The sequence below is a fragment of the Colossoma macropomum genome, unplaced genomic scaffold (assembly GCF_904425465.1).
Source record: "Colossoma macropomum unplaced genomic scaffold, Colossoma_macropomum, whole genome shotgun sequence".
NCBI classification, from domain to species: Eukaryota; Metazoa; Chordata; class Actinopteri; order Characiformes; family Serrasalmidae; genus Colossoma; species Colossoma macropomum.
This window is the reverse complement of record NW_023494801.1, coordinates 31077838-31104105: the sequence shown is the minus strand read 5'-3', so window position 1 is coordinate 31104105 and position 26268 is coordinate 31077838. Positions and strand designations below refer to the sequence as shown.

Here is a 26268-nt window from a genome sequence, read left to right as displayed (position 1 = left end):
TTCATCCATAAACGTTTGTAACAAACGGCTGTGCTATAATATGATTCGAGCTTTAATTTCACTTGTTACCATCCTGAGCTGCTTCTACTATTTAGACAGGTAAACACAGCAACACTGTAGTAAATAATCCATACAAATATGTGCTTAATGCAGATTACACAATCACATTTTATTGTAATTATTTCCATCATAAATATTATGAATTGTGCATAGTTTTGCTAAAAATAAATTGCGTAATTGCTATGGAAAAGAAGGATTTCCAAATCCAACACGATCCTGCAGCTCTCTGATCTCCTGTAGTAGTGGCTCATCTGGGAAACTGAACTGTGGGGTCAAAGACAAAAAGTTCATTTTATCCAGGAGGTATTTTATATTTTACACACAAATCTAATTGCCTTTCTGAGTGCTTGCATGCATATTAAGTATATAACTTTTTTAATTGTCACTTTATTGAGTAATCAAGTAATAAATATTCATCCAGATCAGGGGTGCCCAATCTTTATGCTTTCTGAACTCTTGTAGTCCACCTGTCCTGCACAGTTCCATGAACTCTCTGCACATCTAGTACACCTGATTCACCTAATGAAGGGCATGGAAGTTATCTAATAATCTAATAATTCAGCCAGTTTGCATCGTAGTTCTGGTAGTTACTAAATTATAAGCCTAAAATGTTAAGGGATTAAAGAGCGCCGACCTTTAAGGCGTATTTGTATGACTGCTCAGCCTCCAGTTTCCTTCCAGTCTGAAAAAACATGGTAAATCTAATGTTAAGTAAACAATGTTTTTAGACAAGAATGGTCTTTGTGTGATTACTGCTATTCCACTTTGACTCACCTGTAAACAAACCAATGACAGGTAGCCCCAGACCTTTGGGTTTCTATTATTGAGGGTGTTGGCTTCAGACAGGGCATCCTCTGCCTCAGTCAGTTCCCCAAGCTAATTTAGCAGCAGAAGCAAACATGCATGACTTAAACATGGGAACAGTGCAGTGAGCCAAAGCAATTAGATGTCATCCAGCTACATCATAGCAAGCATATCATTAGGACAAGATAGAGTTTCAAAAGTGGTGCTACGATTTATGGCCAAAGGCTTTCACCACAAGCTACACTAAGTTGACATGCCAAGTTAAACCGATATACTGCCAGGCAGGAATTTGGCTGAGGGTGTCTAAGTTATTTATATCAAGTTTCTGTCTGAGAAGTTCAGACTACACTGCCCTACATTCAGTCCTACACTGGGAAAGAAATCATACCTCCTTAATATAAACCTCTTATTTGGACATCTGGACATGGTGTTTAATTCAGAAAATTATAATACTGGTCAACCAAATTCACTTGCTGAGTATTTAAAGGCTTAGCTACAATAGAGACGCTTTACAGATGATACCACTCATCTGTGATTTCACCAGGGGCTAATTTGGAATTTAAGAAGTGGGGTAGCCAAGCACATTAAACATCAAATTACATTTCAAGTTTCAAATTACAAATTTAGTTTCTAGCCCACATTATGTATGACGACATAGTTGACCCAATTTTACTTGTCATGTCATACACACTTGTTTGAATGTGAAAATCAGCCTACCAAGAATAGGATCATATCACATATACATACAGTGCCAAAAGAAAAACAAAAACAAATAATCATGGATTGTTAGAGGAGAATGAGGATGCAACAGGTACATGGATTTCATGATGAATCCATAATGAATTATTTAAATTTCCATCGGATCATTATACTGGAACTCAGCTCCTCTTCAGGGATGCACTGATAAGGGAATTGTGGAGTGATGCTAATATCTGACATTTTTCAAGGATAGGTCTGCTGATGCCAATGCATAAACATTTATAAAATGTAGAATTTGAAAGTACGTTTACCTGGATTTGCATTATAGAGAAACATATTTTTATAGGATTAAAAGTACAGTAAAATAAATAAATTGCAGACATATGACACAGTAGCATGCATTCGCCTAAACATTCTGCTCTTTCTGAGTACAATAAATACATCACCAAATGCCAGTCTGACACATCTGTTATCTGTCTAAACATCTATCCAGTGGCAATATTTTTTTCATCTGCTTATACCAATACGCTTCCAATATCATTGTGTATCCCTACTCTTTTACGTCATTGACTTAAACCTAACATAGTGCGCTCCGACACAGTTTAACCCCTGGATCTCACTGTCTCTTGTGGTTGTGGAAATAATGAAGAACTTACCCTGTAGCAAGCAATGCCCAGACCTAGCCAAGTCAGACAGGAGGGGGAGCTCTTGCAGGCACGAAGGTATGTGGTCTTGGCTTTTTCATACTGAAATGGATTGTGAACAAACAAATCAAACTTTACATTTAAAGCCTTATACTAGATGAAATGCAGAACAAACTGCACCTGTGAGCCAAATGTCATTATACCTCTCTGCTTTGCAAGTAGATGGAGCCCAGACGGAGGTAAACAAGATGTGTGTCTGAGGCGTCCATCACAATGTCCAGTGTTCTCTCATAGCACTTTTGAGCTTGATTATAATCCTTCATCAAGTATTTTAAATGACCAAAAAGCGCCCATGCATCTGGATTCTAGATAGTATGGAAAAAGATGAGTATAACATTAAAGGCTATGAACCTAGTATTTTGTATGGGCAAAGAGCACCTTCCCTAGCTTCTTAAACTTAAAAGTTTACTTCATCAGCACAAAAATAATATTATCACAATGAACGCATTACCTATTAGTTAGGTAAGACTAATAGATAGAAAAAAGACTAATAGATTAGAGTTCAGCAAAGCTGTTGTAGTCAGCTTAAGAAAGCTATTGTGGCATTAAACAAGCATTGAAGATGTTATATTATACAGAACTCTGTAGCACAGTGTGGTGTCCCTCAGCTTCACTGGTTTTTCAGAATTCACGTTACTGTTCAACAAAGTTCTCTCACTACAGTACCTAGCATGTATTTTGCAAATGCATTATACAACCACAGGAAATCCTAATCCTGATTGCTAGACTAGCCACTGATCTATAGGCTAATAAAAACAACTGAGCTAGCATTAGTGTAACTCTTACTTCGGTCATTGAACAAGAAGCTTCATTCATGTAAAAGATACCTGCAGAATGCACTATACCTAGATGTGGAAAATATTTAAAGGCCAACACTAAAGCCAGGGCAGTTGGCTTAATATTGTATAACGCCCTTATCCCTCACACAGGAGTCCATCCAAACAGAGTCCATGAGTAAGATAACTAAGGTTCTTATCACACTGAATAGGACCATGTGCTAAACATGCAAAGATGTTGTTTTTACCATTTGCTTGTAAAATATCAAACTGTGCAAAAATCTACCCCAAAACAGTTTTTCAAAAGTTCCTTTCACCTTCAAGATACGTTGCTAAAAGTCTCTAGGAGGTGAATAGGCATGTTTGCTACAGATGTAGTGATGGTTGTGTTTTTCATGTTGGCTGGAGTGTTCCTTTAACCCCTCAAAACCCCAGTCCTATTACATACTAAGCCTTATTATTCAGTAACTACAGGTACTTCATTGCAAAGTGGTTGAGGTATTCTTAGGTTCTAGAAGTGTGTAATAAAACTTTGGGCCTGCCGGGGAGCTCTGGCCCTTTAAGGGGTTAAAGGAGTCTTCATACACCAGGTGGTGCTGGTGAGCAACTCAGAACCAATTTCAGACAAGTGTATGCAAGATGCACAGTAGCTTCTTTTCTCTGCAAAACTCTGTTGGGTAGCATTAAGGCTGTTGAGGTTTTCCAGAGGATACACACAGCATACCTGGAAGCTGTCATTGAGAGCCTCCTGCAGACTAGCCTCAGCACTGCTGTACTGTCCTTGGAGGAGTTGCACTTTGGCAAGGGCGAGATGATATGAACTGCTTGGACCCTCATCTGGACACAGCAGCTCCTGAGCCAAAGCCCTCTGGGCCATCTTGCACACACACAAAAAAATAATACCTCTAAATATAATTTCAAAATGAAAAACAATAAAATTTCGATGAAAAACATTTGGGAACCCCAGGACAAATTACACATTTTGTTGATTTATGAAGTGAAAAGAAGTAAATAGAACCTAGTAACCTATTTAAAAAATAGCAAATACCTGTACATGTAAATGCACAGTTATTTTATATGTGATGAATTTAATAGAAAAAAAATATTAGTTGTGGCATGTGCAAAGGTTTGGACACCCTAAGTCAGCTTGCATATGCTTTGCAAGTCTTTTTATTTTTATTTTAGAAATTTCACGCACTCTTCCTTGCTGAATGCTTCTAATTCTTGGGCCATCTTGCATGAACAGCTTGTTCAAGATACCCCCACTGATTTTCAATGATGTTCAAGTCAGGAGACTGTGAGGGCCATTTCAAAAGCTACAGCTTGTGCTCCCTAAAGTAGTTCATAGTGGATTTTGAGGTGTGTTTTGGATCATTGTCCTGTTGCAGAAGGCATCATCTTTTCAGCTTCAGTTAACAGACAGTGTCACCTTTACTTCAAGAATTTGCTGATATTTAGTGGAATCCATTCTTCCATCTACTCATGCTCTGACATTTCGGTACAGCCTTTCCCTGCTTTGTAGGCATAAATTACCTTCATTTTCAGATCCTCTGCCAGCTGCTTAAAAGAGTCTATGGTTGTTGAGTGTTAGCACAAGGTTTTAAGAGACAGAGGATCGATTACACTCTATAACAATTCTTGACCTGCCTAACCAGTCCTAATAAATCTATTAAGGCCTAATGAATTAATTACGTTCTGCATGTACTTGCCTTCACCTTGACAGGTAGGACAGACCTACCTATCAGGCAGAATTGACAAGTACTAAATTGGGGAGAAAATGTGTTTTAAGACCTCTGTCATATCAGTTCCTAAAAAGCAGCAGATCTCCTGCCTGAATGACTACAGACCAGTTGCACTAACATCTGTAGTCATTAAGTGTTTTCAGAGACTTTTACTTCAGCTCCTCAAAATCATGACTTATGCTCTTCAGGACCCTCTGCAGTTTGCATATAGAGCCCATATTTCACATTTCTATAAATTGCAAGATGTAGATCTTTCCTACATCTTGCAACACCTGGATGGCCCTAACACTCGTGTCCGTGTGCTGTTTGTTGACTTTAGCTCCGCTTACAACATCATTCCTGACCTTCTACAGGATAAATTGTCTTCTGCACATCTTTTTACTTGCAGTTTGTTTGCGTACTATCTGTTTCATGTTTCTATAGTATATTTTTTCTCTATTTATCAAATCTATATTTGATATATAGATTTCATTTCATGTTGACAACTGCACTAAGAGAAATTCCTTGTACACTTGGTACTTAACGAATAAAAATTCTGATTCTGAAAAAAAAAAAAACAAACAAAAAAACTCCAAAATACTTCTTGGCTAAGCGATTGCAATTAGGGGAATGAGAAACTTAATTTCATTTTTCATTGAACTATCATTTAATTGAGCTGCAGTAACGTATTATGAAAAAGCATTCAGACAAAAACATAGAAGACAGAAACGTAGGACTATGAAGTGTGAAGTGTGAATTAATTGACATGCATAAAACTGTTGAAATATCTGTTGCAAATACTGTAGATTTATTATGATCAACAGGTGTGAATAGGCCTGCACATTAGCTAAAAAGCTAATAGTGTGCTGTGGTATGTTGTGTGGCTTTATTGCTCACCTGTAAGGCATAATTCTGCAGCAAAAACGTCACTGTCTCCATATAGATAGTGGTACTGAGTCTGGTGGAGGACTGATGTTGTAGGACAGCAAGTTTAGGATCAGCATTTGCATTGTAATCTTCTTCTGTTATAATCATCTGTCTGCTCTGAGCCTCAAGCTCTTCTTTATCCCCATCCACTTCCACAGCTGAAACATAGAAACTGTTAGCAAAACACCAGCTACAGTGAGGTATATATGTCCTCTTGTTTAATTTGATATGACAAAAAAAACTAGCAAAGGCATGACTGACCAGTTTGGTGTGGCTAAAAAGCAGCTCACCAGGTTTGTCCACTGGTTCAGCCAGAGACTGGCTAAACTTCACTTCCTCCTGCCCTCCACCCTCTGTGGGGGTCTGAGTGTCATGCACCATCTCCTGTCTGCACACTGGACTGCACACCACGGCTGCCCTCAGTTGCTTGGTGGCTTCTGCGAAAGCCATTTCAGCTCGGATGAAGTTCTCCTGTGCCAGGTAGAATAGGCCTGTACACATTCAACCAGTAATTTTGGTGATAAATGGTATGTGAAACCTACTATGTGAAAAGGCAAGTCACTGTCAAAGAGACCATGAAGTCTTTTTGTTAACATTCACATGAAACCAAGAAGAATGCAGTCATATGCAGAAGTCTGCGAAAATAAATACACATTTTTAACAGAGAACACACATATGCAGATTTTAATGCACAATTCCAGGTTATTTGCTGATTTCAATATATTAGGGAAAATGTAAAACATAAAATGTAGCCTGTGCAGAAGTTATGGCACATTTTATATTAAATTTTTTTCCAATATAAAAAAAGAAAATTGTGCACTAAGGTTGACAGAAAACTGCTATATTTAAATTGCTAGAGGATGTTTTAACTTATTTTTACTTAGAAAAGCAACAAAATGTGCAATTTGATCAGGGGTGTTCTAACATTTGCATGCGATCGTATAAAAGAAATCCATACATCCTTTAATAATATGTTAATGTGTTCTGAATCCGTCTCAGTCATTTAAAATCAAGAGGTTATAATTTAATTTCATTCACTATTCTTAATAACTAAAGCCACGTGGGCAAAATAAATACCAACTCATTTTTGTTTATTTTGCCCCTTTGAATAATTTTGTACGTCAATTTCCCACAAAGTTATTCTGTCATAATTATAATCAAGTTCCTAAAGAAAAGAAATGTCTTGTAAATACCTTAAAGTAGATTTCTCACTTCTTTGTGATCTTACCAAATAAGGTCCACGCAACTACACAACTCGGCTCTATACATGTGGCCCTCTCAAAAAAGGTCTCGGCATCCTCATAACGCCCACTCATCTCTGACAGAATCCCACACATAAGCAAACTGCAAAGAGACGGGCACAAAAGTAACATTTCTTAACGTTTCCCACATAGTCCTCAAATTTTCCAGTTTTTTTCAAATGGGTTGGCTTTTTATGGACACAACTAACGTGTTTTATTAATCCATTCAAAGTTCACTCAATTCTTGATTGAAACAAAAAATAACTATACAAGAATAGTTTGTAATATTTAAATCCATATATATATACAAAATAACAAAAATAATTAACATAGCAAGTGATTTAGTATGGAGGTGTAAGTGTGATCTGTGTCCATGAAAACCAGTCTTTACATAGAATAATATGTGCAGTTTCTGCACAGCTCCTTTCTCCTACCTGGGTACATTTACTTGGTTGATGGATACAGCCATTTGGAAACACTCCTCAGCCTTCGGGTAGTCAGCCGTCAGCATGTAAAAGACTCCGTAATCAAACCAGTGTGACGGATTGCTCCAATCTTGAGCCAGCTGCTGCATTGAGAGAGTGAAAAGAGGCTTTTGGCATTTAGTCTGCCACATGAAAACTCTTGTCAAAAGGCAGCAAAAGTGAGACGTACCTCCTGGTAATACTGAGCAGCCAGCTGGTATTCCTCATTAAGCTGGGCCTCTTTGGCAAAATGTCTGAGCTGACTGCAGTCCAGCGGTGGCTCAGGTTGGACTTCCGGGGCATCAGCTGAAAGGGTCTGCAGAAAGATCATAGTAAAAAGCATAATCTCCGTTCTACTGCAAGAGTATTTTCAGTCAACAGATGTTCTGTTCTGTTACTAAGTACAGCAGGTAGCTGTTTGCAAAAGTGTGTTTCCTATGAGAAAAACCAATGTTGATGCCCAGATGTGTGTACACACAGGTGTGTGGATAGCCAGTCAGAATGCAACTGACAAAATCCTGACTGTTGCAGCCATTTTACAACAATATCAGACTGTCCATACCACTGTGGGTGGAGCATCTGAGGCTAAGACTACCCAAAAAGTGACAGGTGGAAACAGACTGGCTGCTGTTTTGTTTGGGCATAGCCTACCTTATTGAGTGCAACATGCATCTCGTCCACTAGAAAGACATAGAGCTGACTCAAAAACGCCTGCAGCTGCTCTGGATCTGTGAAAGCCTCAGTCCTCAGCATTTTCTCTCTCACGATTCGCACCACTGAGTACTTGGCAGCAGTCACCACCACAGACAGAGAACAAAAGGTGTTACTGTTATTTGACACATACATATTTTGTCCAATGCTTGTCAGATGTAATTATCTCAAGAACATTTCACATGAAAATGTGTATTTAGTCTTGTTTAGCATTTTTGTGTGACTTATACAGTATTGTACAAAAAATAGAGACCACCTTTCATTTACTTCATTTTCAGCCAAAACATTTTCATTACTGGACTTTTCCAAAATTGAAAACATTAAAATATATAGACAAAATGGGATTCCATGCAAGATGTGGGAGACCACACAAAACTGTCACCATCATATAACTAGTACTTACAGCTGTCATCTTTAAGACACGAGAAAATCAAGGTTTATTCTTGGTTCAGATCTGAAAAAATCCACAGGTGTTTCTGTTCATCCTTCCACTGTGAGAAGGATGGACACAACTCAACGCTATGAAACTGAAAGGATGTGCAGCTACCAAGAAGCTGTTATTGAGTAAAGGAAATAGACAAAAAAGATACAAAACTGCAAATTAAGCAAAGGTGCCAGACCTTAACATCACTGAATGTACTTGAGCTTTGGATCCTAAGAAGCAGAAAATGCAACCAGCTACTAAGACTGAACTGTGGAGATGTGGAAAAATATCCCTGCAAATTTCTTGGAAAAACTGAGAGCACGGCTCACAGAAGGAATGGAAGCTGTAATAAGATGTTACATTTATTTCATTCTGCTTTTTTCTGAATAATTTATTGGCTGAAGGGTCGGTTCTCTCTGATTCTTATCATTCATTAACTCTTTAAATGATTTATTTGGTTTTTAGCTTACTTTCATTTGCTCCTTAAAGGCAAAATACTTCCCAGAGCAGTTGAGTTCTCCAAAGAGCTGTCTCTTGCGCTGCTCTTGGGTGGCAGGGTCCAGAGGCTTGGCTCTGGGGACAAACGCATCTCCGAACATCTGCTGGTACTGCTCCAACACTTGAGCCGCCACACTCGCTATCTGAGCCTGATAGTCCTGTACCGCCTGAACAGCAATCATTTCAGAAGTGGTTAGAGAGGCTTGCCACAAGAGGGCAAAATAGACAAATGGATTGTGAATATAAAATCAAAATATGATCATTGTGCGCATGACAGTGTGTGTGTGTGACAGAGAAAGAGATGAAAAAGAGAAATTAACAATATATGTTAGAGATAGCGTGTATGTGTGAGAGACAGAGTAGATACAATATGTGTATCAGGGTGAGTAGGGGTGTGTTTGCTCCTTTCTTACTCTCTCTGCTCCAGCTGGTCGTCGGGGGAGTGGAGGCCGGGGTGGAATCAGTTCCATCACTCTGTGGCACAAACAAGCCCACCACTCATTAAAAATGTAAGGTTTCTGAAAGTGCTCTAATAAAACGCTGTAAAACTGCACAATTAAAGAAATGCCATAAGTTTTAATGAAAGTGGGTTTTTTCAGACTTCTTGTTACCGTTCTGCCAGCTCCTCTGGTCGTCTCTTTGGAACAAGTGGTTTTTCCAAGGCAATTTCAATAACAATGTATGATCTTGAATCTGTATACATCTGACATATAGGACAGATTTTACCATTAGCTTCAAAAGGTTGAAAGGCTCAGTCTAATGTTCAAACAGAAAACATATTTTTATTATTTTTCTCCTCAAATTGACTGACCTGTCCTTCTGCATTGACTTGTGTTTCAGCGTCTGTTATACTCTCGCATTGGTCCAGTTTTCCTGTCTGTAAACACAGGATATCAATTACCACTCCCTATAGTCACGTTTACCATCTGCTACCAACAGACTCTATTTACCTGACACCATGAATTATTTCAAACATTTGCTTGCTTAGAAGGCTTCTAGATGAGTTACTGCATTGCATGGTGAAAGAGAGTACATATGAGTGTGTGTGTGTGTGTGTGTGTGTGTGTGTGTGTGTGTGTGTTTCTGTCTGGCAGGCGGTGCAGTGTCAGATGCTCTGTTGGTGGCGTGGCTCTGCGGTCCTTGCCCCAGTCCTTCTGTCGCTGAGCTGTGGGGGTTTGTGAGTGGAGGTGGGTGGGGTGCTGAGCTAACGTGATGATTCACCCCTCCGCAACAAGGCTACCAATCTGCCGCTATCACAGCTAATTGCTTTGGGAAGCTCACTTCTGCCACAGATCCGGATCCAATCATAGCGGGATATTAAACACCAAGCCAAGTGCTGCATGGAAGGGCATAAGTGGGCATCTGCATCTCCAAACAGCTTAATGAAGGAATGGGATTAGTAATTAAATCAATGCTTCTACTTATTAACGTTGCATGATTTCTTTGATCATATGCTCAGAGCTACTTAGAAGAGATATTGATTTATTTAATGATGCTAAATGAAAGAAAGGAGAGAGCACTAAACTATCCTTTTAATATACTCCAACTGTCACTCTGACTGGTCACAGATTGACACAAAACACAAAAGAACACTTTCAGGAACTCTTTATGTATAAAGTAAGAAAATATCATTAAGCTGCAAAGTTAAAACGGAATTCCATCAATTTTCAAAATTTTTGCCTTTAAACTAAATTGTCAGAGCTAAACTATTTTGGAGGGCACCTCCTATGAACTAAATCTCTGTTAAGTTGCTACAGTAACTGAATAGCTAGTTGAGGAGCTTGTTGCTGTTTACCTCATGACTGACTGAACTCTGCAAAGACAGCACAACAAAAAGACTTCTCGTGCCCTTATTTAACTAATCTGAAATGAATAAAAATGGAATATATGCCATACTCTATGAAATCTGAATAGCATCTGATGAAAAGGCATTTAAAATGGTACCTTTCTAGGCACTTCTTTGTTATCTCTGCTTGCCTTGAGGGTCTCAAAGACTTTGCTGGGTGCTGCCTTGCAGGAGCCCACAGAGGAGGGGGGACGAGGCCGGCCCTGTGCAGCTGGTGCCTTCATGCTCTCCCGCAGAACACTCATATTCCTCTTGGTCTTCCAGCATTTCAGAAAGTTCACACAGAAATTGCAACCAAACAAAGAATATTGCTCTCAGGTATAAGGGGAAGTTTAGGATTAAGAGCATAACAGTTAAAGAAGATGTGAAAAAAACTCATCTCTGACAGAATCCCACACATAAGTAAACTGCAAAGAGACAGGCACAAAAGTAACATTTCTTAACGTTTCCCATATAGTCCTCAAATTTGGTACCCAGGGACAGTATTAACAAGATGTGCTTCTAGTAGAAAATGACTTTTATGAACAGTTGTTTTGTACATGATAATCTAGTAAGAAAACTAATTTAATGAAGATGCATATGTAATGACATGATAAAGAAATGGAAAAAAATGAAAGAAATGAAAAATGAAAGATTCTAATTCTCTTCCAATTCTTCTCTCACCTTCAGCAGCAGATCAGAGTCATAGAATGGGTGGAGCATATATGCTCCACGGATACACTTTGCACCAGGGTACAACAACGGTGCCAAGTCCACATAGGCCACTCCATGAAAAGGAATCTGGATCTCATCCTCTGCTTGCTGTACAAAACAAATTCACAATAAGATCATAGATGTTCTCTGCATATATGTTTTTCCTGATGCTGAAAAATGAATAAATTGTGGCTAATGGGTTTTTGATTAGAAATCATATAAATGAAAGAGTGGTCTCTGACTTTTGCACAGTACTGCACATTCAAAAGTTTGTAGACACCAGCTCATCCAGCATTTTCTCAAAATCAGTGGTATTAATAGGGAGTTTGTCCCTGTTTTGTTGAAGTAACAAGGGATTTGACTGTATTCCCCCATTAAAGCATTAGTGATGTCAGGTTCTGATGTTGGGTGATTAGCTCTGGATCACAAACAGCACTTCTACTTATCCCAGATATGCTCTGTCACTTCAGAGAATGCAGTTCCACTGCTTAACAGCCCAATGGTCCAGCCAACACTTGGCATTAGACATGGTGACCTTAGGCTCACGTGCAGCTTCTCCAGAGCACCCTGTTCTAATGACAATGCTCTTCTATGTAGTCAGCAATGGGTACATATTAAAGTAGCCAAATTCACGAAATAGAAGGGGTGTCTGGATACTTTGGGACATGTAGTGTGTGTATGTATATATATATATATATATATATATATATATATATGAGATTCAAGCACGAATGCTGATCTAAGAACATCAGCCACTTTCCCCCCGCTAACATCTGGCAATGCCTGAAGTCATACAGCTGCATTCATTAGGAAAAGACAGGCATAAAGCAGTTCCGGATTCTTGTAACTCTCATTCTCATATATTTATAAATACTCAAATGCATGTGTCATTTATCTCCAATGTATGAAAAATAACTGGAAATGAACACAATATAATCAGAAAGAGATGCATAGTTCAGTTCTGTTTGACAGACTCTTCTTACAGTTTTTTCTTTGCAAGCTTTCCCCACAGCTACTTTGGTAGCTCCAGCCTGAGGAGATCTCATAACTTCCACAGGCCACAGCCTGCATTCCGCAATCCTGCGGGTCAGACTGAAAGACAGGACCAGAGATTGTTGACACCAGAAGGGCAGGTTCAAAATGCCATAAACGGAGAGACTTCACTTAAAGGGGAATTTCACTCTGAATTTTTTAAATTTCTGCATTATAAAATCATCATTCAGAGTTGTTTCATACGAAATGCCTTTCCTAGAGAAAGTTACAGAGTCAGACTTGTCCAATGGTCTCAGATATTGTTTGATGAAACTTTTGAGATGAGCTTTTAAAGCATATTTTTAAAACACATTCTTGGTGGAAAGGTACGTGCAAGGCATTGTAAAGCAAAATGATACCCAAATATTATTCTTTTTAGATTTACTACTATTTTACGATTATCAACATACACTTTATTTATATTACATATACATATTCATATTACTTGTAAAATTTCATATAAAATATATTAAAAATTGCATATAAAATAGACATGTAGGTTCAGGTGGTCTTAGATAGCAAATTAAATGGCTATTTTGGCACTGTAAGCATTGCGACCACTCTGGCTCCTATCACCACCACTATAAAAAAAAATCAGACTCTGTAAGTTTCCCTATAATGCACCATTTCACAAATACTCTGAATGACTTTGTTTACATCTCAACAATTGAACTACGCAGACATTAAAAAAAAAACCTTCAAACCTTAAGGGCAGGCCATACACTTCTATCAGTTTCTCTCAAACATAATTTACATATTAGTTTCATAGTACCACATAATTCATATCAGTTACTGAATAAGTCATAATAATTAGTCATAAGATTAATAACTGAATAATAAGCCCAGAGTTTAAGTTCACATATCTATAGAGGTCTTTAGCGAGTATCTCTAACCATGGACTCCTTGCAAATAATTCTATGGCTTAGTTGCAACCTTAACCTATGTGATAAATCAAACACTTTAGGAGCATCTGCATAATACAATATAAAAGCAATATAATATTATAATATAAAAATACAAAATGTACATAAATGCACAGGAAAAGTGTTCTCCAAGAAATGAACTAGAGAAACCTGTAGCAGCAGTTGAGTAGGAGATCATTGGGCAGATGTAGTTTCACTCACCATGCAGCTCCACCTGCATCTACAAAGCAGCGGCGCTCTGTGTCCCAACTCACTCTCTTCCTGTTACACTCAGCTTCGGCTCGGAATTCCTGATCCTGTTACACACATAGTAATCAACTAACCCTGCAGGCACCCATTACAAACACTGAAGTGGTAACTTTGAAATATCTCTGAGCACCTCAATGCTAGTAAGGCCTCCATCTTCTAAATCAGTGAGCTCGCCTTCAATGCAGATGCCTGGAATGAACTGGGCATCTGGGGCTAGGAGTGGACCAATGGGCCATTTTTTGGGTCTGGGTACAGGCTCTCTCTCGCCACCCATTTTTAGTACACCGTTGGAGAACAATAATATCTGCTCTTTCTGAAAGAGAACAATGTGTAAATTATTAAGACATACATAGATGGAAAAACCACCCATCTCATGCAGATGAGCAGCATAAAAGGAACGGTTTGGTCAAGAACTGAATATATCCCTTAGTTTGGAGCTTTGAAGCAAATCAAGAAGTCAGCAGTATACTTTGAATGATTAAAGAACTAAATCCAACTGAACCAAACATGCTGTATTAAGTATACTTAAAAAGTGTCGTCCTTCTGACACTCAGTACCACTATAGGCTTACTCCCTGCTGTGACACAGGCAATGATGTTGACCAATCACAGTCAGGGAAAGGTCTCAGAACAAACAATACCTGATTAGAAGTTTTGTTAAGCAGCCAGGGCACACTGCACTGTATAATGTCAAACCACTGTGTTGTTTGATCAAAAATTTGTTTTGCTTCAAAACATCCTTTTTTGTTTGAAGTATACTGCCTGGCCTCTGTCACTCAAAAAGATTTTCGCTGACATAGACTTCCATTACTTGTTACTTTCATTACTTGTACATGTCTTGTCTGATTGACTACATTTAGGGTAAAGGAAAAAACATGTAATCTTTACTTTTAGCCTGACCATTCCTTTAAATAGGCAAAGAAATCTATGGAGGGACACTGAAGTGCCTAAAGACATACCATTTTCTAATTTATGTAAATCTTAACAGGACTAGACAGTGCTATGCTCTTTTCTGTCCTACCTCAGCTGTAAGGGGGACTTGCAGAGCAGCTACATAACTGCAAGAAGGCCCAGGGGCAGGGTTCCAGACATCAGGCACAGAGTATGCTGTCTCCACAGTGACCGCCAGCAGATTAGACTCAGAGAGCTGGGAGTCTGAGAGCAAAGGCTCTGGCACACTGACTGTCACTTCCAGTGTTGGCTGTGAAAAGAGCAACGCAAATACAGTGTGGGTCTTATTGTATTAATCACCATCATTAGAGTAAGAACTGGAAAAAAAATTGGGAACCTTTTTTTCTTTAAATAGGAATAAAAAGGCAGAAAATGCCAGATTTTTGTGATTTATGATTCTGGATAAATATGTTCACACAAAAATAATGCCAGGGCAGGCAGTATAGCTAAAGAACCATCTCGAGTGGGTGAGAGTGTTTGTGCACTCTGTTGTATGTTGACTGTATATGTTGCTACTAAGTAGAAAATGAAATATTCACCTATATGCAACAATGCCACCATGGTTTATCTACTAAAATGCTTGTTTTCCCCATTCCTTTACCTTAATTCCTCCATCTTGTAAGGCAATCTCAGAGGGTGGTCCAGGTGCAGGATGAAGCACCACAGTGGAAGAGAAGCTCCACTGCCCTGTAGTTCAAAAACACCATTTACATTTATGCATTTGGCAGACATTGTCATCCAGAGTGACTTATTATCAATTATGTTACAGACATAGGCAAGTATAGAGTTGGGAGTCTTGCCCAAGGACTCTTATTGGTGTAGTATGGTGTGGTTGCCTCTGCTATGTAGAGGGGGAGCGGTGTTACCCACTACGCTATACTAACCATTGCTTTTTTGTTCTCTTTTTTATAAAATAAACTGCTTCAAGCCTCCTTCCACATAGCTAATCTATTTCCATTAGGCCAGAACCAACTGCAGGGCAAAGATACCACATCTTACAGTGTTACAAACCCAGTCTAACAAAACAATTTGAAAATGCTTCAACTAAAACAGTGACAAACAGTGAATGAAAGCTACTGGCCAGCAATTAGCATGATCCCAGTGGTCAGCATTATCTAAACATTAAGTCTTTGGGGAAGATTTCTTACGCTTGTAAGAATGAAATGAGCAAATACGTAAGTTTTACCACGCAACAGAGGGAGCAGATCAGCAATAGCCTGGCCCAAAACAGAAGTCTTCTCCTCTTTCTGCTTCTTCTCCTTTGGTAAGACTTCAATCAATGTTACTAGGGAGACACAAAGACAGATTCCATCACTCCTTTCTTAAGTGTTTGCCTTCCAAACAAAGGGATTTAACAGTAGGACTATACATTAACACACTGTATTGTGATTACCTTAAGCTACTATGTACTATGTATTACAACATTATTTGCAACGGGATAAAACTCAATGGATGTTTATTATTTTCATGTGATTGTGTTCAAGATTTTGATTTGATTGTGTTCAAGACTTCTAAAAGAAAATGTGTGTGTTCAAGATAGAGCTACATGATTTTAACTGAATTTACAATTGCCAGAAGTTTCAGGAGATTTAAAAACTGTGTGATCTCACAGCATACATTTAGACCACAGCACACGGCCCCAACAAACACCAGCATTTTAATGTACAGTAATCATTCTACTGCAGAGGCCAGTATTGCTACTGTGCTACGTATCACCCTAACTGAAACATAGTTAATAAGATGTGAAAGATTAAACAAGCTGATTGATTAACTGACTGACTGGTTAATTTAGAAACAGAAAGAAAGGCGACATAAAGACAAAAACCAGAATTGCTTATTGACTCACATATTATTGGTTTATGTGCCAGGTCGTCCAGAGTATGGCCGACATCAGAACATTCAAAGCTGCAGGTGAAGTTGTAATTCACACACTCATCCACAGGCGCATCCAGCTTCTGTGAGTCTCCCAGAGCAATCCCGTTAAATTCAACTCGCACAAAGTTGAGAAAAGGCTCGTTTTTAATACCTCTCTGTAAAGTAATATTGTGAAATGTTTGTCATAATTATACAAGAAGAATCTGTATAGAAAAAAGCATATGAGCTTTAATGATTTTTGCTGAACCCCAAAAAGCTCCTTATTGGACACAGAGCATGGTTTAGGCTGTAGATGGATTCAGGTTTACGGCACACACATATCAAAAGCCTATATATAGACTATAAAGCATCAGTGGAATCAAAATTTCTTCATAATTAAATCATTAAGATGTAAACAAGATTATTTAGAGCAGTCTGATCTAAAATGTACCATTCAAGAGAAACTTACAAGAGTCAGAAATGTTCACAGTGGTGGTGATAGGAGCAAGCCAGCCAAAATGCTTAATGCTTCTTAAAGGCCTGTTGTGCCTTAAGAAACCAGCCAAAATGCTTAATGCTTCTTAAAGGCCTGTTGTGCCTATTATTTTACAGTAGAGATAAGCTTATTTTTATCTGAAGCTTATCTGATTCATGGTGTAGAGCTAAATGCAATGTGTTGTGAAAAAATACTACTTTGAAATACTTTGTTTACATCTCAATGATAATGACGCTCCGCATTTATGAAGGAGCTTTAGAGGTGTGGGATGCAAACCTGTGCCAAAAGACAATTGTTGCTGTTATTGTTGTCGTTGTTGTTTGGTTAGTTTAAATGTGGTATGTGTTGATTGTGTTATTTTGTGTTGGACTGAGATAAGTTAGCAGGGTTTTGTGAATCTAGCGTAAGATGAAATTGGTTAGAAGTGACCTGCCTGCTCCCCAGCCATGTTTGTATGTGCCTTTTCTGTAAACAAAAGGGCATATCACCTACACAAACACCACAATTTAACTATTTCAATGTCGAAATAAACTATTTATCCCACAAAGCAGTGTGACTGATTGAACCAATCACTTTGCCTCCATTTCAAACAGTTTCAACCATCTTTTGAAATTGCATATTTTCTCTACTGATTTTCTGTTTATATACATTTTGTTATTGTTGTTTGTATAAGACTTTTATGTACATATATCTTTTGCCTTTTTACCTTGTTTGCTAGCAATTTGCTTAACAGTCATAGTGCAGTGAAACTCAGGTTTTTAAGAAAGATTTATTTTTAAAAAATATATCAATCCTCATATGGATTATTTTACCCATATGCCTGTGATATACTTTTGCAAAAGATTTCCCAGTTTTTTGTGTGAGGACTCCCTGTCATGCCTGAAACAAATTATGGACAAGCGTGAAAAAGAAACGTTCTTTTTTACACTACCTTGTAATCTATCCTTGTAAACAATATTAATGTATAGGGATGGTCGTCCAGATGTTTTTATATTGTGCAGCAGCGTGTCATGATTACTTGATCTGTGTGTAGTTGCCTTTACAAAAAAGATGACTCTTCAAGTGTTCTTTAGTAAAGACAATGGTTCTATTTAGAACCATGAGTTTTATATAGAGCCATTTCATGCTTAAATGGTTCTTTGCATAGTGAAATGGAGAATGAGTTGTATATAGTTCAATACAGGATCTTTTGAGAATGGTTCCATTTACTACACAGCCTTTTCTCCCTTTTGATCACTCTTCTCCTCATCTCTAAAAACACATCATAACAGCGAGACTGGTGCGGTATGCAGCTATTCGACAGAGACCGATTCGTGCTTTTCTGGTGCCAAACCACCTACGTTAGATGACAAAGATATCTGGTATTGGTGGAACTTACTTTCAGGATTGTGTTTAGTTTTTTCTTTACAAAAAATGGCGTAACAAAACGCCTTTCTTAAAAACAGTTAGTTAAAACCAGATTGATTTACAGCTTCAGAGAGCACGTATGCAAATCAGAATATCGTAGCTTGTGGTAAGCCTGGGCAAATGTTTTATAGCTTAATGTTTTATAACTTAGCGATTATGAGTGGGATTTTTACTTGCGGAACCAAACAGCTCTATACCTGAATCCATCTTTTTTTCTATGTAGCTAGTGCGTTAGCTTAGCTATGTAGTTAGGGAGTAACTGTTAGTCAGCCGTTTGACATTCATCTTAAAGTTATTTCAGTCTCGTTTATCGTAGCTACAACATACACAAACATCTGCGTATCTTACCAGATTATTTCCTCGTAACACAGTTATGTGCACTGGAACACTGGCAGCGCCTGGATAAGGATCCATGCTGAAAACTCAAAAATAAGGATGCTGAAAAAACAAGGATCCAATGTGAAACAAAAGCTGATAAATTAATACAACTCTGCTGTTATACCACGCTTCAGAATATCCTCGTCTCAAAGCGTGTACACGTCCCCATAGCAACGGCTTGGTCTCGCGATGTCCACAGGCTAGTGTGTTCGCGTTTGAAGGAGTTTCCAAGGGGGCTTCTTCCGTTGGAGAGACAGTGAGAGAAACCGACAATCGTTTCTGTCTTCCAGGCGTCTGAGGCTTATAACAAGGGCATGGGTTGTTTTAAAAATATCAACACATACAGTCTTCGAGCAAAGTGTTCTGAAAATATCTAACATTACGCTGTTTCGGATGAACACAAGGGAAGTTTCGTTTTTGGCGGGTTACTTTAAAACAGACATCTGGCATGGTGGACTAACTTAATCTAGCTAGCTAAATGTGTCTAAAAGTCGTCTTCCGTAGCTCGGAAAATACGTTTCTTTCGATGTACGATTGTATGAACGCAGTTTTTGTTGTTTAAGGTTACGTTACCGGATATATCAGATATTTTATCGCCGAACATGTCTGTAGTTTTGGATGAAGTAATTAAAATATGCAAAGCAGAAGAGGCAAAGCTCACTGAAAGGATCCGACAGTGCAAAGACATTTTACGTTCAATGTAAGCCGCATTGATCATAGATGGTGTGTTTGCACATTATTGTATTTCGAAGATGTGGGTACAGGAAAAGGCGTAGCTTTAATTTTGAAATGCCTCGTGTTTTTCAGGAAGACGCTTGTGAACGATAGCAGTGCTATAGACGAATCAACCAGCCCTGATGTCAAATATGATGGTAAGAAAGAATCTTAAAGGGAATCTTACGCAAACATGGCAACAATGAATGAAGCCAGGTGGGCTAAATACGTTAGTTAATGTGACCATGCTTTCTTTTAGGCACCTCTGACTTTAATGCATTCTTCACTATATACAATTTGGCCTTATTATTCCTTTAACCAGTTAATCAGATTAACCACGTATCATGTGTCATGTTCTATTCTCAGACATGCTTCTGAAAGATCAGCAAGAAATTGAACTACTGGAACAAGTTCTGAAAAGGGCATTAAAAATTCGCAGCGGCTCTGCAGTGCCCAGAGACCTTGGTGCTGACTTGCATGAAAAAAAGCAGTCAAAAACCAGTCACAGTAAAGTACCCATTAAAAACACTGTTAAAGATGCTGATAAAATAAAAACACAAACGTTATCATCCTCCACTGAGGTGCAAGGAAGAGGTCACCAGCGAGGAGGATCACTGAAAGGTGTTGCTGTATGTGGACCTGTTCCTGTGAAACCTGTACTAGTCAAGAGAGGACCGTCACCTCAGGCCACCACCAGAGGGAAACTGCTGGTAACAAAACCTGCTCCAGCACAGGTCTTGGAAGACCAAAAAAGGTCCTGTCAGCCAGCCACTCATTCCAAAGACTCATATAGAGAAATGATAGTAGGTGTACCTTCTGAAGACAAGGAGTTAAAAACAAGTAGTCAGATGTCTTCTCCAAAGGAGCAATGGTGAAATTAACATTTTCTTTTTATTAAAAACCAGTAACTTTATCCTTAACCTTCATTAAAACCAGAAAAAATACTTGATGTTCTTGTGCTGCAGGGTGCCTTCCCCATTGTTGCCAGTATGGAGAGCACAAAGGGCCAAAAAGAACAGGTTGGTCTATTATTCTGATCTAAATAAAATCATATCTCAAAAATAAAATTCCCCAGTAACTAACTTTTGCCATTGACCATGGTTATGTGATGGAAATATTTAATCAGTGCTAATTTGCAAAATGGTCATTTGTGTCTTTCTCATCAGTCTGTGGAATAAAGTTCTGACCCGACACCCCAAGCCTGTACCTGAGCGATCTCACTTTAAGGAGAGACTTATCAGCACCGTATCCTTCCTAGAGTGAATTTAGATGAAGGCTGCTGCTTCTTTTTTTTTTAATTAGTCAAGTTAAGATTAAGTGACCCTTATTAGTCCCATAATAGGGAAATTTCACCTCTGCATTTAACCCATCCGTGCAGTGAACTGACTGGAGGTTAGGAGGTAAGGAACATTTAATCCAAAACTGGTTAAACTGTTCGGGGAGCTGTCGACACCAAGGCTCGAAGAAGAAGCTTTTTTAGTTTTGTTCAAGCTTCTACCACACCTGAGTCAGGTAATCAGCTTTTTGTTCTGGTTTGGCTTAGGGGTATTTGGAATGGAACAAAAAGTTTGAATAATGGCAGTTCTTGAGCATTGACATGAGAAACTCTGTATTTAAAAACCAAAGAGTTTGGCTAGAGTGCTGTGCCAACTGCTTCCAGTGCAGTAATATGCATAGAAGTTAGCTAGCTTTTTGCAGTTAGCATTGTGCACATTTTGTAATGCTGACTGACTGCTTTTGGTCTTATTTTTATTCATTGTTAGCCAGTATTTTGCATTTTTTTGGCAATATGTCTCTGTTCATTAATAATGTGAGTAGTATTTTGAACTGCAAGAAGTGCTGTTGTAATAAAGATGTATATTTTTTTACCTTCTATGTATTAATACAAATATTTGAGGCTGCAAAGAATATGGTCATTCTAAATGATGGCTGAATTGGGTTCTTGACCCTTCACTGTACCAGTTCCCAGTGGAATGGCCCTCTGACCAGGCAGCAGCCGGAGGAGCAGAGCTGGACGCCCTCACACAGCTGGGGCTGGACCTGACTCACTGTTATCATGCTGAGCTCCAGAACTGTCAGCTTTTATCGGCCTTCGTGCCGGGCAAGGATCCAGGTACCGGGGGGGGACGGAGGAGACGGAGGAGACGGAGGAGATTGTGAGAGTTTATGGCAGCAGTGTGTAGGAGGAAAGACTGAGAGATGAGCATTGCGACCAAAGAGAGTAATATGGTCTGAAGTGCAATTAAAGTTTTCAAGCTGCTTGTTCAAAGAATTAAATGATCTGGCAGTCCTTTAATGCCAGAGAAATTATGCATTGGGTATTTAGGTATTAATAGGCAGCCTTGTTGGCACCACTTTTGTGATATCCTGGCCATGTAACCTGTTTCAAATATGTATGTGTGTACAGAAACATTGATGGAGAGGGATTATGAATCTTGGCTAATGCTGGAGGGACTGGAAAGAATGATGGCCAAAGTCATTAAGCATGCTGACCACCTTAAAAAAGGTAAAGATGATACTGAGATTGGACACCTACCCATCCCCTCATTTTTCATTTTTTGAATCTAGAGCAGTTGCATTGAATTTGTAAGTCCTGCTCAATAGATGAAAGAATGAGAAAAACTGTTAAGACAGAGTTAAACTCTCCAGTTTAAACTCTCCAGTAGTGACATGCTTATGGACTTTTGGATTTTCAAACTGAAAATACTCCCACCAATTTCTCTTCCTGAAACAATCCCTATCCCATGTGACCTCACTACGTTCTGGGAGAGTCATATCTGTGAGTTCCCTTGTTTAAGACTAGAACATAATAAATTACTTTTTCCTTGGAAGAAGCTTTGAAAATAACAGGCTTGGATGTAAGCCTACATTTTGAAAGAGCCCTAAGAGGTATTTTATGTCATCTTAATAAGCTTAAAATTGGAACAGAGCATACAGAAATGCACAGTCAGTCCATTTTCCCAGCTTGTCAATTGCTCTGAACCACCTTCTTGTCACAATATATTGTTCCACACTGTTTCGCTAATGTTTCAGACATTTCAATGATGGAAGATTATATTTATTGGTCCTTAAGTAAAGTGCTATGTATTTTCTCCAGATTGGGAGAGGAAGGTTGGGGGGCCACTGTTCCCGCTCCGTACGAGAGGTGAGTGGGGTGACCTGAAGACATCCTGCCTGCCCCCCCTGCTATTCTACAGCACTGAAGCTGAGTTGGAGGAGCTGGACACTCTGAGGCTCCGAGTTGATCAGCTACAACTGGAGATTCGCCTGCACCAGGTTAGAGCCAGTGCTCGATGCACCTCTCAGTATCCAGGACCGTTGACAGTACATATTTACTTTTCATTTACTCACTTCCAATAGGAGACTTTGGCTTTTACCCTCAGCTGTCAACATCAATTAACATTGATCATTTTGCTGAAAAACAATGCTTATTATGGACCAAAAAAGCAGTATGCATTAATTTTAATTGTAATGCTAATTTTAAATATATTTCTGTATAATTATAAAATTTATATGTCAATGATACACTGTTTCAGCCAGGAAAGATAAACAGGATAAACAATAATTCAAATTTAAACTGACTCGATCAGAACATTTACAGGGGTGAAGCAATTCTTGATAGAATACTTTGTATGAACCACTTTGCCTAATTAACATCACACAATTGATGTTTTTTTCATGGTTTAATGAACATGAGGTTTGGACTTGGGGGCTGTGAAAGAAAGTAGTATGATGTGATAAACTGTCTTAAAGGTTTTAGCTTTCAGCTGATAATTGTCGTGTAGAGAGTGCCAGTGCTGATGTTCAGTAATTTTCACGTACATATCTGCCTGTACTGATGCCAATATATATAAACACTTATAAAATGTAAAAACTGGAATTAGATAAACCTGGATTATTGTTACAGAGAAGTGGAACATCTATTTGTAGGTGGTTAAAAATACACTAAAATAAAAAATAAAAAAATTAGCATAGTATTGCTGCATCATCTAAACATGCTGCTGTTCTGGAATAAAATAAATACATCGTATCATTTTAAAGTATCTGTCAAATCAGCAAATGAGCGCGTTTACACACACTGAATAATCCAGTCATAATCGGATTTCTGTAGTTATCTGGTTATTCAAATGGTAATGTAAACAGCATTGTCTGATTTCTTAGATCTGAGTAAGGACTATAAATCCGATAAAGAGCTGGATTTTAGCTCCGTAATCGTATTTCTCAGTGCATGTATGCTCTTACTCGGATTTCTTTTGGATTTCTCAGTCTGCGCATGTGAGAAAACAGACCGCAGTACCAGAAAAAGCTAACAGCATTTAACACAGCACGAGATGGCAACAAAATGATCAGATTACTTACAAAATCAGATTTTCTGAGGAAGACGCAAATGATCATCGGATTATTAAGTGCATGTAAATGCACTCAATGTCTGCTGATACCAATATGATTCCAATATCACTGTGGATCCCTAATCAAGAATGTAGCTCTTCTTTCTCTTCATGTAAGCAAACAATGACAAATAAGATCATTTAAGAGCTTATCAATTCCAAATTGGACACCTATCAAAGACATTTAAGAAACATATTTGCTCCAAATGTGTATAAAACCATTGCTCAGAGGAGTATAGTTTTCACTATTTTGTCCATTCCCTGTATATATTTTTTTTTCTACAGGCCATATCTGATACTCTCACACACAGTCTGACCTCTCAGCAGTCTTCATCTGAGTGTCCCAATGCTACTGCACTACGTGGCCAGTATTCACTCCTTGGAGAGGGGGGTGCACGGTTTCCTGCCCTGGTTTTGGACTCTGAGCCAGACCAAAAATGAACAAAGACTGCTGTTCAGTATTAACTGGACCTCATGTCTCTCAGGACACAGTAGTAAAACCGGACCCTTTTAGGACCCTGAGAACTGATTTGAGGTCATCTTCCTAAACATCAATTTAGAAGAGATTTTTTGTGAGCTGCTTGTGTCTGACAGATGTTTGCTCAAATGCCTCTTATCTACTGTGTTAAATGCTGGGATCTGAGAGTCTGCAGCTGCCCTGACGAAGCAGGAATAAAGCTGCCAGCTGGTGTTCTTCTGTCATTAACGGCTCTATCTTCCTTTTGCTAATGCTGTTTTTTCCCCATTACTGCAGGAGCTGATTTGGTAGCTTACTGAAAGCTTTTCATCCTAAGGCTGAAAGTTTCTCTCACAAATATAGCAATACATGCAGAGTAGCCTCATGGGGTACATGGTGCTGAGTTATCACCAGCAGAGAGCACTGTGCTTATATTTTGGTCAATCCCTTTGTATTTTATACTCTGGGTATGGCAGCATATTCTGGACTTTATTCAGATTCAAATGCAAATTTGAAAAAGGCTAGTTCAGTTTTGTTTTTAGAATTGCATTTCCCATATGAGTGTGTATTATTTAGGATATAATTCAAATGCAGAATGTGCGTTTGTGTTTCTGCGCATAAGCTGTAAAGGTTAATATGGAAAAGCAAAGTGAAAACCTTTCATTTTCATTGTTTTAATGGTCTGACTCTGGCATATTAAAAACAGAATAACAAGCACCCATTTCAACTACATTTCCTTATCATGATGCTTCAGTTCTGCCAAAATGAAAATGCAATTGCAATCCTGTTTGCATTTGCATTTTTACTATCAACCAGGCGTTCCTGTCAAATAAATGCTGTGGGTGCGACAGCGGGAGGGACTTTTTAGTACAGGGTATGTTTTAAAAAGAAGCAACAGAAAAGTCTAAACTGTGGCGGTACTTGAGCGTTAGGAGCTGCTGCAAGTGACATTTTAACACTCGCCAACCAGGCCGAGGATAATTCTGTTCAAAGTCATTACATTGTTTTGTGTGGAAGTGACACAAAATACCGGCTTCGGACAGAGACTCACAGGACTGTTGGAGAACCTGAACGGCCAATGATGGATTAGGTTAGTGTAGTGTTTCCCAACCCAGCTCCTGGAGGAACCTAACAATAAAAAATGTGCAGGGCTGTGTTTCTCCGACAGTCGTGCAAGCCTCAGACCACAGTGTCACTAACATTGGTGTTTGTGCCGCCACAAGCTCTCCTAGTGGGTTAAGAATCACTTCCACACAAAGCAACAGCTCGTTAACAACCACTGACTATTTGTAATGCATGTGTTAAAGCAGGGAAGCACTAAAATGTGTAGGGCGGTGTTAAACCAGGACCAGGGTTCCTCCAACAGTCCTGCAAGCCTCTGCCTGAAGCTGGTCACAAAGTCCCAAACATTGGTGTTTGTGCAGTCACAAGCTCTCCTAGTCAGTCAAGAATCATGTCCACACAAAACAACAGGGAATGAGTGAACAGAATTATTCTTGGCCTGGTTGGTGAGTGTTAAAATGTCACTTGCAGTGGTTGCTAATGCTCCAATACTGCCTCAGTTTGGACTTTTTGTTGCTCAGTTAATCTACTATTAAAAGGGACATTCATGAAATACAATAAGAACACTTTACTTCTGTTATAATAGTGGAATAATGTTTATTTATTTGATTCTTTGAAAATTTAGATAAATTTGATTATTGTACATTTAAGATGAAAAGTAAAGCTAATATTTGGTAGCAAGAGAATTTATAGCAAAACATTTTAAAGAGCCTTCCCCTTGAGGATTTCACAGAATATATAGCCTATACATAACTTTTCATATGCTCATACATTGCCGTTCAAAAGTATG

At 38.7% G+C, this 26268-nt stretch overlaps 2 protein-coding genes across 2 annotated transcripts; one reads left to right on the top strand and one right to left on the bottom strand.

Annotated features, from left to right (window-relative positions):
* Window positions 1–8: 8 nt before the first annotated feature.
* cfap70 (cilia and flagella associated protein 70) lies at window positions 9–18957 on the bottom strand. Its single transcript, XM_036589986.1, has 26 exons — window positions 18828–18957; window positions 16569–16752; window positions 15909–16007; window positions 15324–15409; window positions 14793–14972; window positions 13903–14085; window positions 13725–13819; window positions 12552–12660; window positions 11539–11676; window positions 10974–11132; window positions 9841–9906; window positions 9641–9732; window positions 9443–9503; window positions 9002–9196; window positions 8048–8179; window positions 7587–7712; window positions 7367–7500; window positions 6920–7035; window positions 5982–6182; window positions 5662–5849; window positions 3768–3920; window positions 2411–2572; window positions 2220–2309; window positions 835–936; window positions 695–742; window positions 9–324 (listed from the first exon to the last, which is right to left on the bottom strand). The coding sequence occupies exons 1-26, from the start codon at window positions 18891–18893 to the stop codon at window positions 241–243; spliced, it is 3249 nt and encodes a 1082-aa protein (XP_036445879.1). The 5' UTR covers window positions 18894–18957; the 3' UTR covers window positions 9–240.
* LOC118821396 lies at window positions 18853–25170 on the top strand. The gene is made up of 9 exons (XM_036589985.1): window positions 18853–19557; window positions 19665–19729; window positions 19938–20442; window positions 20537–20590; window positions 20738–20816; window positions 21534–21684; window positions 21979–22077; window positions 22669–22847; window positions 24245–25170. The coding sequence occupies exons 1-9, from the start codon at window positions 19460–19462 to the stop codon at window positions 24398–24400; spliced, it is 1386 nt and encodes a 461-aa protein (XP_036445878.1). The 5' UTR covers window positions 18853–19459; the 3' UTR covers window positions 24401–25170.
* The last annotated feature ends 1098 nt before the right edge of the window (window positions 25171–26268 follow it).

What these genes read in the sequence shown, in the direction of transcription:
- cfap70 (XM_036589986.1), bottom strand. Translation starts at nt 18,893, where the DNA reads ATGGATCCTTATCCAGGCGCTGCCAGTGTTCCAGTGCACATAACTGTG. An exon ending in TGAACCAGTGGACAAACCTG is followed by an intron (nt 5,850 to 5,981) that starts GTGAGCTGCTTT and finishes TCTATGTTTCAG; the next exon opens with CTGTGGAAGTGGATGGGGAT. An exon ending in CATACAAATACGCCTTAAAG is followed by an intron (nt 325 to 694) that starts GTCGGCGCTCTT and finishes TTGACCCCACAG; the next exon opens with TTCAGTTTCCCAGATGAGCC.
- LOC118821396 (XM_036589985.1), top strand. Translation starts at nt 19,460, where the DNA reads ATGTCTGTAGTTTTGGATGAAGTAATTAAAATATGCAAAGCAGAAGAG. An exon ending in CGTGCCGGGCAAGGATCCAG is followed by an intron (nt 21,685 to 21,978) that starts GTACCGGGGGGG and finishes ATGTGTGTACAG; the next exon opens with AAACATTGATGGAGAGGGAT. An exon ending in TGGAGATTCGCCTGCACCAG is followed by an intron (nt 22,848 to 24,244) that starts GTTAGAGCCAGT and finishes TTTTTTCTACAG; the next exon opens with GCCATATCTGATACTCTCAC.